The sequence below is a fragment of the Sapajus apella genome, unplaced genomic scaffold (genome assembly GCF_009761245.1).
Source record: "Sapajus apella isolate SASKATOON/1434 unplaced genomic scaffold, GSC_monkey_1.0 scaffold5, whole genome shotgun sequence".
Lineage (NCBI taxonomy): Eukaryota > Metazoa > Chordata > Mammalia > Primates > Cebidae > Sapajus > Sapajus apella.
In genome coordinates, this window is record NW_022436945.1 from 28057467 (window position 1) to 28071628 (window position 14162).

The 14162-nt window shown below is 44.3% G+C and overlaps 1 protein-coding gene and 1 long non-coding RNA gene across 9 annotated transcripts in view; one reads left to right on the top strand and one right to left on the bottom strand.

The window, feature by feature from the left end:
- Positions 1-14162, top strand: part of LOC116548449 — a 21770-nt gene continuing 7608 nt past the window's right edge. Inside the window, exon 1 of one of the 2 annotated variants that reach the window (XR_004267435.1) lies at positions 1-180. This is a non-coding gene — a long non-coding RNA (uncharacterized LOC116548449). The remainder of the gene's footprint in view (positions 181-14162) is intronic. The other variant, XR_004267436.1, reaches the window with a different exon arrangement.
- TLR10 (toll like receptor 10) overlaps positions 11444-14162 on the bottom strand; it is a 24994-nt gene continuing 22275 nt past the window's right edge. For all 7 annotated transcript variants that reach the window (XM_032273887.1, XM_032273884.1, XM_032273881.1 and 4 more), the window contains one exon: positions 11444-14057. In XM_032273887.1, coding sequence (XP_032129778.1) covers positions 11560-13995 — 2436 coding nt within the window. In that variant the 5' untranslated portion in view covers positions 13996-14057 and the 3' untranslated portion in view covers positions 11444-11559. The remainder of the gene's footprint in view (positions 14058-14162) is intronic.

The window sequence follows — 14162 nt, forward strand, 5'->3', positions numbered from 1 at the left end:
CGGCCAAATTTAGAATTGAAGAAGTGGAGTAACAGGAAGAGGCTGTCGGCTGGCACTGTTACTCTTGCATACACAAGGAGATTTATTTTAATCCCATGAACTTCTGCTTTCCACAGCGAGAAGACCCCGGGGGGAGCAACCGATGAAGTGAAACTGCTTCTAACCCAGCGTGGGGTGTCTGTAAGTATGAACAGGCCCTCGCTTTAAGGTAGATGCGTGCTGCATAATGGGAAGTTGCATTTTAATTTTATTATTTGGATTTGGTTTAGATCTTAGATCTATGTGATTTAACAAGTATAACTCATGACAGACTTAGAACAGTGGCTGACACATTCGAAATCTCAAGAAGGGCTGCACATGGTGGCTCATACCTATATTCCTAACACTTTGGGAGGCTGAGGTGGGAGGATCACTTGAGCCCAGGAGTTCATGATCAGCCTAGACAATATAGTGAGACAAAGGTTTTTCCTTTTCAATGATCTTCATATGTCATTTTTGTCATTTTGTTCTTCAGCCTAAAGGTGAGTTTTGAGACAGTAAAAAATTCAAAACAGAATTCAATCTATTCAGTTTTCAATCTGTGATAATGGTTCAAATTAAAGTTTCTTCAGCTACCTGCTTGGAAGGGCTAAGGAGGATGCTGGCTCTATGTTTTCTCTGAGGCTCTGACGATGGAGTTAATTTCCCACCTCTCCCAGGCAGCTTTAGAAGACAAACTTTCCCATCCAATTTGCAGAAATCATGGATCAGGGTGTCCCGGCTGCACCCAAACCAAGAATAACAGTTTGGCTTTTATCTGGGTGACGTTTACTCCTCTGCATCTGTGTGCATGAATTGATATGCATAGGTGGGTGGAGGGAGGAATATTTGGGGGCCAGAAAGGAGAGATGGGATGCAATCAGGACAGTGGAAAGAACGGGGTGCTGTCTCCCTCCTTACCCCTTGGGCTGGTTTGGAAGCCCCACGAAGGAGGAGCGAGAGCTGCAGAAATGGATTTCATGAGAAACTCGGCGACATGGTGGATCCCAGCATCAAAGTGCTGGGATGCTGAGAGGTTGACACACAATTTTGAGGAGAGAGTTATCGAACCTACTGCTAGCTCTGTGGAACCTGACATGGCTCCTGTCTGGAGGATAGTTGCATTCGGGATTACTGGGAGAAAGCACCCTTAGCATGGCCGTAACCGTCATCGAGAAAGCACCTTCATTCAGCAAGGTCAATAGTGAGAGACTCTTGCAAGGACATGCAAAGGGCCCAGGGGTAGCTGCTACAAACTGGACGGGAGTAGACTGCAGCAGCACGGAGCGGGGGTGCTGACAGTAAGCTGTTGGCACCTGCGAGAATCTCAGGTTTGAATGGAAATACTCATGTGCACGTTTGCAGGTGGGCAAGAGGCCCCGCCTCAGCCGGTGGGAGCAGGAACAAGAACTGGACTTACTGATGTTGTCGTGCCTTCTTTGTAGCCACAGGCTGGTGAGGATTGGCAGCATTTGGGTTACACACATCATGATAAAAATTGCTTTTCCACAACGAGACACCGCCATCCAAGAATAGGGTCTAGCAGGAACAAGTCTGTCCATGTTACTATACATAGGAAAGAAATGAATTCTTCATGTCACAAGCTCTTGCTCTACCAGTATTGCAGAGCATCTGTGAAAGCAGGCTCTGGGCAGGGACGGTGGCTCATGCCTGTAATCCAGTACTTGGGAGGCCGAGGTGGGTGGATCACCTGAGGTCAGGAGTTCGAGACCAGCCTGGCCAACATGGCAAAACCCTGTCTCTACAAAAAATATAAAATGTAGCCGGGTGTGGTGGTACACACCTGTAATCCCAGCTGCTCGGGAGGCTGAGGCAGGGAAATCACTTGAACCTGGGAGGCGGATGTTCAGTGAGTGAGGCAGCATCACTGTACTCCAGCCCTGGGTGAGAGTGAGACTCTGTCTGTCTCTCTCTCTCTCTCTCTCTGTCACACACACACACACACACACACACACACACACACACACACACGCAAAGCAGGCTCTGTCATCACACTGTCTTGCATTTCTGTCACTAGCCATGAAACCTTGACTTCTGATTGGGGACTTCATCTGTTAGTAGGAATAATTATAATATTTAACCCTTATATCTATGCAATTTAAGAAGTATAACTCATGACAGACTTAGAACAGTGGCTGGCACATTTGAAATCTTAAGAGGGGCTGAGCATGGTGGCTCATGCCTGTATTCCCAACACTTCGGGATGCTGAGGTGGGAGGATCACTTGAGCCCAGGAGTTCAAGATCAGCCTGGACAATATAGTGAGACCCTGTCTCTACAAAAAAAAATAAGATGTGAGCAGAGCATGATGGCATGTGCACATGCCTGTAGTCCCGGCTACACGGGAGGCTGAGGTGGGAGGATCATTTGAGCTGGGAGGGGTGGAGGTTGAAGTGAACCGTGGTCATGTCACTTCACCCCAGCTTCGGCAACAGAGTCAGACCTTGACTCTAAATAAATAAATAAATCCTCGAGAAAGGTTAGCGCCTTGTATTGGTAAGTACAAGGTCAGGATGCTAACGACAGCATCATGGAAACATTTTTCCAGAAATAAAAGAGCCAGAAAGAGACTGAGGATGCAGGGGTAGTGAGTCCAGGAATCAAAGATGCCGATTCCAACGGAATATCAGAGCTAGCACAGATTCTTTCAGCAGCTTTCTCTGGCTGTTTTTGTTTGTTTGTTTTTCCCCAGGCCAAAGGCACTGCTGCCAGGAAAGACACTTAAAGTGCTCAGGTCTAGAAGGTTCCTGGGCATGACTAAGGATCTAACTCTCTTCACAGGGAGAACACAGCCTAATAATGTGGTGCCTTAACCCATCATGACCTAAAATAAGAAAGACCTCGTCTCTTTTCCATTTTTAATAAACGTCACAGGAAGAACACCCAATAAGCTTAATATTGTGGTCTTAGAATCTGCCTGTTCCGATCTGCCAGAGCAATCCACCTTACCACTGAATTTCACCACATCATCCATTAGCACTCGAGGCAAAAACTGTCCTGTGGCCAATGACTTCCTCTGAAATGGGAACAAATCATTGTACAGCTAAGAAATCAGAAGCAATACACGTTCTTGCTGCATAAGCCAAGATATACTCCTTCTGAGGACTGCAGGGCCCCTGTCTATAAAATAATTTGATTAATAAATATATTTTGGCCAGGAGCAGTGGCTCACGCCTGTGATCCCAGCACTTTGGGAGGCTGAGACGGGAAGATCATCGGAGGTCAGGAGTTAGAGACCAGCCTGGCCAACATGGCGAAACCCCATCTCTACTAAAAATACAGAAATTATCCAGGCATGGTGGTACACACCTGTAATCCCAGCTACTTGGGAGGCTGAAGCAGAAGAATCGCTTGAACCCGGGAGGCAGAAGTTGCAGTGAGCCGAGATTGTGCCACTGTACTCCAGCCTGGGTGATAGTGCAAGACTCCATCTCAAAAAAATTGTTTTGAGGCTCGGCACAGTGGCTGACATCTGTAATCTCAGCACTTTGAGAGGCCAAGGCAGGCAGATTGCTAGAGCCCAGGAGTTCAAGACCAGCCTGGGTGACATGGCAAAACCCTGTCTCGACCAAAAAATATACAAAAATTAGCTAGGAGCGGTAGTATACATCTGTAGTCCCAGCTACTCAGGAGGCCAAGGTAGGAGGATCGCTGGAGCCCTGGAGGTGGAAGTTACCGAGAGCTGTGGTCGCACCACTACACTTCTGCACTCCAGGTGAGCTCCTGTCTCGGAAAAAAAAAAAAAAAAAAGATGTTGAAATGAATGGACTCATATATGAGGTCCAGAGTTATTAATGAGGATTGGTACAGAAGAGTCATTTGCCTATTGTTTATTTTCCTTCTGGTGCCTGTGATGATTCTTTGTAGCATCTAAGCAACATCAGGCCTTTCTGTTCAAACCCAGGAGCCATCTCTTCATGCATTTTATTGTCCAATGCGCCGTTCCTGGCTAATTGTGTCTCTCACCGAGAACACAGCAGCAGTGTTGTAATTCACCACAAGGCAGCTCTTCAGAGCCTGCTCGCATTACGCGCTGTAGGCCTTCTTGCCTCTGCAGTTCCCTGACAGTATGTTTGTAACGCTGGTTGAATTATTCCTCGTGCCGCCACACCATCCATCCACCCTGGCTTCCTGTGACTCAAAGGTTGTTACTGTGCTTCATGGATGCAAGCGTTCCCCAGAGGATGCAGGGAACTGTGAGCCTCTACGGTATTCGTTTTCTGACTCTGTTGTTTACCATTCAGAATTTTATTTTATTTTATTTTCATTTATTTATTTTTTTTTGGGGACGGAGTTTCGCTCTTGTTACCCAGGCTGGAGTGCAATGGCGCGATCTCGGCTCACCGCAACCTCCGCCTCCTGGGTTTAGGCAATTCTCCTGCCTCAGCCTCCTGAGTAGCTGGGATTACAGGCACGCGCCACCATGCCCAGCTAATTTTTTGTATTTTTAGTAGAGACGGGGTTTCACCATGTTGACCAGGATGGTCTCGATCTCTTGACCTCATGATCCACCCGCCTCGGCCTCCCAAAGTGCTGGGATTACAGGCTTGAGCCACCGCGCCCGGCCCATTCAGAATTTTATATAAACATCGAACCACCCACCATCCAGCCGCATCTTCTTTTGGCCTCTTGAGCTGGTAACCACTGCATTCCTACAATGGAAGCACTTTTGATTTTGACTGAATCTCTGCCTTCCACACGCCGCCAATAGCAGGGAGGGTAGGCAAGGGGTCTGTGCACAAGGAAAGAAGAGCAGTCTCACTCCTGCAAGAAACATTCCTCCCTCATCAGGCACAGCTTAATACTGACTGGCAGGGCACCATGTCACCATGGGAGACAAGAGAGGACGTTGATTGGAAGGCCCATTGGTGTTCAGTTTTGAAAGCCATCCTCGAAGGACTGCCTGGCACATGGCTCAGAGCATGCAGCGATGGCAGCTATTGCCCTGGATGCCAGAGGCTGGGGCACAGGCGGGCACAGGGTAAAGGACACCTGCTAGCACACCTGCCACCCTCAAGACAAGAGGTGGCACCACAGCCAAAACACAGATGGACACAGGTCCACACTGGTGGCTCAGGGCCAAGGGTCAGTGTTGAGCTGCTGGTAGCCAAAACCCTGAAGTCGTTTTGTATTCAATGTGAGAGTCGCCCCATTCAACAAGCCAGCACCATTCTCAGGTCCAATCCTGGGGGGCCTATACTGCTTGCCAGGGCACCCACCTCAAATGCGGACCCAACACCAGTCTCTGGCAGGGCCCCATAGATGTGAATTCCAGAGTTTCTTGGGATATCCGGTTGAGCCCATGTTTGGGGTAGAGGGTCAGAGGTCATCTCGAAGGGGAGAAATGAAGACTGGGGACTACATGGGTCTGGGTCTGGGCTGGGGCATCCTACTTGGGGAGCACTGACAGTCCTAGCTGTACCAGGCCCTCAGAAGGACTTAGAAAGTTCAAGGGAGGCCTTCTGAAGCACTGGGGCAAAGGGAGGTCTGAGGCTGGGCCCAGGGCAGGGGCTTCGTTGGTCCAGTGCTAACACATCTCCTCTAAAAAGGCTGAGACAGCAAAAGAACAGGGGCAGTGGTTGGGGGTGGGGGAGCCAGGCACCCCATTTGCAGTAATTCATATAATCTGCAGACTCCAAAATAGTTAAAGGGCTGCCCACAGCAAGCCACTGAGATCTGGCAGTTTCTAATAGGAAGAGGCAAAGAGAAGATCCATGAAGTGCGTGGGGTGGGGGGAGAAACAGGCCAGTGATGGCAGGTCCCAGAAAGTGTCTGCAAAAACACAGATCTGCCTCGGATATGGTTTGGTTGTATCCCCACCCAAATTGCATCTTGAATTGTAGCTCTCAATTCCCACATGTTATGGGAAGGACTCAGTAGGAGATAATGGAATCATGGAGTGGTTTTCCCCAATACTGTTCTCATGGTAGTGAGTAACTCTCATGAGATCTGATGGTTTTATAAGGGGTTTCCCTTTTTGCTTGGCTCTCATTCCCTCTTGCCTGCCACCATGTACAACGTGCCTTTTACCTCCTGCCATGACTGTGAGGCCTCTCCAGGCACATGGAACTGTGAGTCCATTAAACCTCTTTTTCTTTATAAATTATCCAGTCTCAGGCATGTCTTTATCAGCAGCGTGAAAACAGACTAATACACCCCCTTACAAGTAAAATCTGTGTCCTTGATTTCCAGCAACAAGGGCTGACACTGAAGGGGGCAGCCTTGGCAACAGAGGCCCTGCTGGACTTCAGAGGAGCAGAGAGGGCCAAATTAAGAAAGGGTCCACAGAAACAAAATCCCTGGGGGGTGGACCTGTGCCAGGAACTGTTCTAGGCAGAGATGGAGACAACATCTGTGAGCAAAACAGACAAAATCTCTACTCTAAAAGAGTTTGCCTTCTAGTGGGGGAAGACAGGGAATCAGCAGGATAAAGAGAAAGACATCTAGTAACTTAGAAGACGGCAAATGCTATGGAGAAATAAAAAGCAAGGAAGGTGGACAATGAGTGCCGCCATTTTCAACTGGGTCATCCAGGAAGTCTTCAACAGAAATGGGATTAGAGCAGAGATTTGAAGGGCAAAAAGAATACTGAAATACATGTCTCGGGGAAAATGTGAGTGGATTTAGAGTCCACTCCCCTGGCTTTTCGTTAAGTATTTCAAAATAATTATGAGAATGTGCGTGTGTTGTTAGAGTACTAACAGTTACCCTTGAGACTGCTGGGACACCACTAACAAGACAGATGCTGAAGACAAGCATCTCTCATTGTGAAGAGGCAGACATGGGGCCATGCGGAGCTGTGCTGGCCAGGAGCCCCCACCCAGCCTCCCTGACCCTAACCCTGAACACCCCTACTGGTGGCTGCATCTTTGTCCTTGGACACCTGGAACACAGTGTCATCCGGCAGCTCAGAGACCCCGTCGGTGAAGGAGGGCAGTGTCTCAGCAGCTGGCTGTTGAATAGATGTACAGGTGTGGGCCACTTCCAGATGCAGAGCCAGGAGCTTTTCATTGTGCTTGCCCCCGGGGGGGACTTCAGTATGTACCACTAGACCCACTCCCTCCCTCAAGTGGGTCCTGAAGGACCTTGTCCAGGGTTAAAAGGATCAATGCCGGCAGCACGTCATGGGTCACAGCACACGAGGTGGAACCCTGAGCTTGGGGCCAGGGGGTGTACCCCCAGCAGGACGCCAGTGATTAAGTTGCCTTTGAAACCTCCAGGGAAGAACAGGCTCCCCGTTATTCTACATCCGTTACACAGAGAACATTTTTCTGGCTCCTAGACCAGAGGTGGCTGATCTGAGGAGCAGCCTCTATTGCAAGTTACTCATGGCAAAGGATGTTTTTTTTCAGGGATGGAATCAAGATGGCAAATACAGGATGCTCTCGCCGTGGAGGAAGACTGCAGACAGCTCTGTAATTGAGAATTACAATAGAAGGAATGAGAGAACAAAAATCAAATGCAAAGCGTAAAGGCCACTTTGTTGCAGATTGGCAGGAAAAACATTAGGAGTTAAAAGACTATGACCTTGGGCTTGGGTGGGTCATTTAAAATTCTAAAACCTCAATTTTCCCATTTGAAAGTGAGAGTTATCCTTGACAATCTCCAAATTCTTACTCACTTTAAATATGCCTAGTCTATGCATCTCTTGAATGGTTCTATTAAGGTTCACTCCTTAATAGATAAAGGAGTGAATTTGGAGCAACATTTGCCAAAAATTAGATGTAAAATTCATTTTTCCCACTAATCCGTTGGGAATTCAAGGATTGCAATTCCATTTCTGTACAGCCCCCTTTGCCACATCTGCTGAGGGAATACAGACCATTCTCAACAACTCAACTGTTGATGTCCAGAAAGGATTGCCATGTATCTGCAGAGATGCTGAGAGATTGTGAAGGCCCTCTGAGGAATGCACCGACAGACTTCACTTAAGAGTTCAGTTTCCTTGGGGAAAAAATGAAAAAATGCTCCGGGTTGAGAAATGGCAAGGAAATAAAAAGGAACTGGAAAGTTTGCAAGCTCCAGAGTCATTTTTAAAACATGATCGGAGTTCCAGACACCAGCAGCGGTTACAGCATTCAGCCTGGGTGTGCTCCCTTCCCCATCAGTGTCACGAGTCAGAACACTGGGTCTTCATTGAAATCTGAAATTTCTTGGGTAAAAGCACATCATCAGGTTTGTATGAGGCTCAGCGTTACTTGTATTTCAAGCCTCAAAAGCAAATAACATTCAATTCATGCAAAATTCTTTTTTTCTGATTGTAAATCATAAGAGTCAAAACCAAGCGTATTAGGAAATTTTGGATAGTATCTAAGTTTCTGAGACAGAAACAGTACAGTGACTTGATAGGCAAGATTTAAGGATTATCCAGCTGTGAAGTTGCTGAGAGCTCAGCCTAACGTGTTATTTTTAAAATTGTAATAAAACATATCTATTTGTTAAATGGTTTTGCTAAACGGAGGGTTCTACCATCAAATAGCTAAATCCTGGTGACTTTAGGGCTAATCTTAAATTCTTTGCATGTTCCCAATTAATTAAAGGTGAATTAATTAATCAAAGGTGAATTCATTAAATAATTAAAGGTGAGTTGATTAATGAAAGGTGAAAGTCCCATTCTGAATAATTTACTCAAGATTTACAAACCCTTATGCAGAATCGGCCTCACTCCTCCAGAAGCCAACAATCACACTCACGGCAATGTCCCGCCAGGAAAGGCACCCTCGCCATGCTCTGTCCCCACTCCACTCTGGTTTCCTTGGGTTTCCCCTTCTGCCTGACAGACCATGGGCTCACCAGGGAAGAGAAAGAGAGATGCTCAGCACTCAGGCTGCTGGACTCTAGCTCCTCAACTCCAGCTACTGGCCAAATGGTAGCACAACCTGGCTTCTAGATCGACACCCTGTCCCCTCCCTGTATTCTCAGGTTGGCCTTCTTGAGTACAATTTTTAAAATAACCACTAGCATGAGGAATTCATAAGCTCACAAACTATAAGAAAATAAATTAGATGCAGAATCCAGTTTTAACTTGTTAGATTAGTCTCGGTAGATGGTGTGATGGCTAATATTGAGTGTCAACTTGATTGGATTGAAGGACGCAAATTATTGTTCCTGAGTGTGTCTGTGAAGATGTTGCCAAGGACATTAACCTGTGAGTCAATGGAATGGGAAAGGCAGACCCACCCTCAGTATGGGTGGGCACCATCTAATCAGCTGCTAGTGTGGCTAGAATAAAGCAGGCAGAAGAGCATGACAAAACTAGACGGGCTTGGCCTCCCAGCCTACACCTTTCTCCCATGCTGCATGCTCCCTGCCCTCAACATCGGACTCCAAGTTCTTCAGCTTTGGGACTCAGACTGGCTTCCTTGCTCCTCAGCTTGCAGACGGCCTATTGTGGGACCTTGTAATTGCGTGAGCCAATACTCCTTAATAAACATAAAATAAAAATAAAAAAATATATAAAGAGGAGTAAATATATATTTATATAAAGGGGAGTTTATATATAAAGGGGAGTTTATATAAGGGGTGTGTATATATATATATCTCCTATTAGTCCTGTCTCACTAGAGAACCCTGAATAATACAGATGGAATGAAATTTTTAAAACTAGATATTTTTCTAGGTCAAGAGCAACCAAATTTTGGCAATTTCACATGACTTGAGCTCTACTTAGGAATCCTTCAATTCTGGATTCTCTTTCTATATGAGTTTAGCCTATTCCTGCTCTTCCTGCCCAGCTTCTCAGAGTATTCCTTTAAATTCCACTACCTATCCTTAAGCCAGTTGAGTTCCCACGAAGCTCCTCTAGCCAACCCAATGTCCATTCCATAAATGTTCATTGAGCACCTGTTCTGAACCAGGGACTGCTGCGGACACAAGGGCAGGTGTAAGTCTGTCTCAAGCTTTGAGGAGTTCATAGTCTAGTGAGAAACAGAAACTTTAAAAATGTACATAATTAGGTTGATGATAGAAATATGTTCAAAGTATGGAAGAGAATCAAGGAGCATCATGCTTAGGGGAAGTACTGAGGAAGAATTCAAAGAAGAGTCGACATGTGGATTGTGTCCTGAGGGAACTATAAGATTTCCTGAACAAACCCAAGTGGGGAAGGCATCACATTAGGCACAATGCAAAATCTAGGCTCTGGAACCATTGAAGAACCCTGAAAGTTCGGAGAAGGACCAGTAGCTCTATAGGGCCCAATGATAGGATGCAAGGAGGGGCTGGGTATGGTGGCTTACACCTGTAATCCCAGCACTTTGGGAGTCTAAGACAGGAGGATGGTTTGAGGCCAGGGGCTCAATGCTGCAGTGAGCTATGATGGCACCACAGCATTCCAGCCTGGGTGACAGAGCAAGAGCTAGTCTCTAGAAATAAAAAATAAAGAAGATACAAGGAGATAAAAGGAGATTGGTGTCAGATCTTAAAGGTGCATGACATTCTCCTCCTGAACCATGTGTTTAAGCCATACATTATTTTTCTAACCAGGAAAGTGACACAGTGTTTGTTTCTGAAATATAATTTTGTAAAAATTATATTCAGGAGTGCTTGTTTTCTTACTGTGACCTGTGAGACCAGAAGGAAGAATCAAGCCAAATGAGTAGGATGTGTAGGCTTTAAAAATTATCTTTATTGTTTTTTTCTACTTATAAAAGATATACAGATTCATTCTAAGCAATTCAAACATTTTGAAAATATACAACATAGACATCAAATGCTCCCTGTAATCCAACCTCTCAGACCCAAACCACTATTACTACATCTGGTATAGATTTCTTTTTTTTTTTTTTTTTTTGAGATGGAATCTCACTCTGTTGCCAGGCTAGAGCACAGTGGTACAATCTTGGCTCACTGCAACCTCTGCCTCCCGGCTTCAAGTGATTCTCCTGCCTCAGCCTCCCGAGTAGCTGGGACTATAGGTGTGTGCCACCACGCCCGGCTAATTTTTGTAGTTTCAGTAGGGATGGGGCCATGTTGGCCAGGATGGTCTCGATCTCTTGACCTTGTGATCCGCCCACCTCAGCCTCCCAAAGTGCTGGGATTACAGGCGTGAACCACTGCACCCGGCTGGTATAGATTTCTTTATACTTTTATTTCAATGCCATTTCAATGACAAAAAACACAATTATTTTTGCACCAACCTAATAGTTTATAACACATTAATATAATTTTTCCATACCAGTAAATATAGAGCTACCTCATTCTTTTTAGTGGTATGTAATATTGTATTACATTAACATACTATAATTTATTTAATTAGACCTTATTTTGTGGACATGAGGATGTTTTCCATTTTTCACGAATATACACAATCCTGGGATGAACACCTTTTTACATAAGCCCTTATAAACTCGTGAAGATGTTTCTATAGGATACATTCTTAGAAATTCTTCCAGAAACTGATATAAAGGTTATAACCATTTTCTATTTTAACAAATATTACCAAATCCCCACCGTAAAGGTTGTATCAATTTATATCCCAACAATGTATGTGGTCCCCAACTTCCCCAGGGCCGTGGGATTTTATAGGCAGTCTGTTCTTATCAGAGAGACTGTAGAACCTCGAGGCTCTTCATTGAACTCTGTGAATGTCTGTAGTTCACACATTTCTCTGGTGGCTGATACATGAATGTTAAGGGCAGCTCGAAGGTTTGCCCAGAAAAGCCCACATTTACGCCTATCCTTGGGCCATTCCAAATATGCTTTTTTTTCCAGGAGAGCTTTCAGTTTATGACACCTGGTGGGAATGCAGTAGAATGGGATGGGTTCCAGTAAGATAAGAATTATATGATCAGTATTTTCATGGAAGAGATTGTGGTGGGCAAAGTAGAGTTCATAATGGCACCACTCACTCTGGACAAAGTTGGGAGACAGAACAAAGATGCTCTTGTAGCTCTTCTCCATGAAGCTCACAATATTTTCACTAACACTCTTTCCAGGGTCAAAGTTTCTTTCATAAAGGCAAATCAAGATAGAACCGTCTTCTTTCTCTAGATTGGGGATCAATTCATTCTTCACCCACAGAGAATCATGTTCACCATATGCAATAAATGTGTGGAATTGGACATTTCTCTTGAGTTGTTCTTGGGCTGTCTTCCTAACCCTGTGCCATGTTTGTGTGCATTGACCTAGCATCCTGAGATACCAGGGCAGATCAAAGTGGAGACAACAGAAGGTCACAACCAACCCCAGAACTAGCATGATAAGCACAATGGTGACAATCAACAGAGCTGTGTTGCAAGATAATTCAGGAAGATGAACATCTTTTAGCCGAGTCCCCCTTAGGTTTAAAGGGTATTCACAGATGTATGAATCTGACCATCCAACCATCATGCCCTCTGAATATGTTTCAAGCTGAATGAAATGTTTTAATTCACAGGTACACCAGAATGGATTTCTTCCTGCATTTAGAGTCTTAACTTTCTGACAGCTCTGAAAAAAATCCAGAGATGGGCTGAGAATTAAGTTCATTTCAATGTTCAGAATTGAGAGTCTACTGAAATGACTACACCCAGGGAGATCAGTTAGAAAATTAAATGCAATATTTAGCTCTTGTAAGGCCGTTAGATAAATAGTCTCTTTAGGTACAGTTTGGATTTGGTTATTATTTAGGTCAAGTATTTGAATACTTTTGGGTAAGCACCTGAAAACAGAATCAGACAATTTATTGTATGACAGGTTCATGGTGACCACAGTTTCTGGCCATGAGCAATTTTCATCATTTTTATGTTGTAATAGATTTTGACTCAGATCCATGTGTTCCAAAGGTGTGTTGTTAGCAAAGCAACTCACTAAAGAAAGTGTCTCCAGCTTATTGCCCTTCAAAATGAGGGTTTTCAAGCGAGGCAGTTGGATAGTTCTTTTAAACAACTCATCTGTTAAGATATTATTGGCAAAATTTAAATATTGGAATTTTGTAGGATAATTAGGGAATAGCATGTGTGGAATTTGTGCATTTGATATTGTCAGGTTTTCTATGTCCATTTTGGTCAAAAGCAAATAGATTTTATCCTGCTGAATGTAAGGCATTCTGTAATGTACATGCTCCAATTTTACAGTTCTCATTACAGTATTTGAGTAGTCAAATGAATTGTGGTCAAGATAAACCTTACCACCAAAAGTCACATTTTGGATCTGAAAGTATTCCACTGATGTATGCCAAACAAACTGGAAGATAGAGAAAAGGTCGTCCCAGAATAAATCAACTTTATTAAGTAATAGAACTGATGTCTTAGCATTTTCTAAACTCAGATTTCGTTGCATTTCATAACTTACAAATTGGCTTTTGCCATCTATATTTGTCATTTCTAATATTTTTGAAGCCTTCATTCCATCATGCAAGAGAATCCAGAAATTTGTATTCATTGGTAAAACAATGTGCAGTTTTGTTACATTTAAGATGGGCAGGCTACCTTCTTCATAATGAGAAAGAGTTCTGAATCCTAAGAAGACAGTATTTAGATGCAGATGAGCAATTTTCTGGAAATCTGATTTTTGTATTTTTGCCCCACTCAAACCTAGGATTTCCAGGTGTGACATGTTGCCAGCTTCCTCACAGATAGGCATGGTGTCAAAGTCATTAAAAGAAAGATCTAAATACCTGAGACCTGCCAGTGAATACCAGCTTACACTCTTCAGTCTGTTATTAGACAAATCTAAATATCTTAACTCCTTGTTGAATTCAAAGATTTTGAGATTCAGCTGCTGGATTCTGTTATGGCATAGAATCAAAACTTTCAGTTTGGAGACAGAATGAAAATCTGAACTCTGGAGTTGAAAAAGGAGGTTATAGGATAAATCCAGCGTGGTTGTGGCTGGGGTCAAGTCTGCAGGAACATTTCTTAGAGACATGTTGGAGCAGTTGGTCATCAGCTCCCTTTCTCCTGGCAGCTCTGGAACCTCGCCCTCTACTGTCATAACAATACTACAAAATATGTAAATGTTTCCGATGAGTCTCATTGTATTTCCAAGGATTTTACCAATGATTTCCTCCTATGGATGATGAAGATGAACTCAAAACCCTAAGAGGACAGTATATAATGTTAGGTTTTTATTTGGTTTGTTAAATCCTGTAGGATTTTTATTTGTGAAAAAAAAAAATGCCAACATCTGACTATATTCACCAG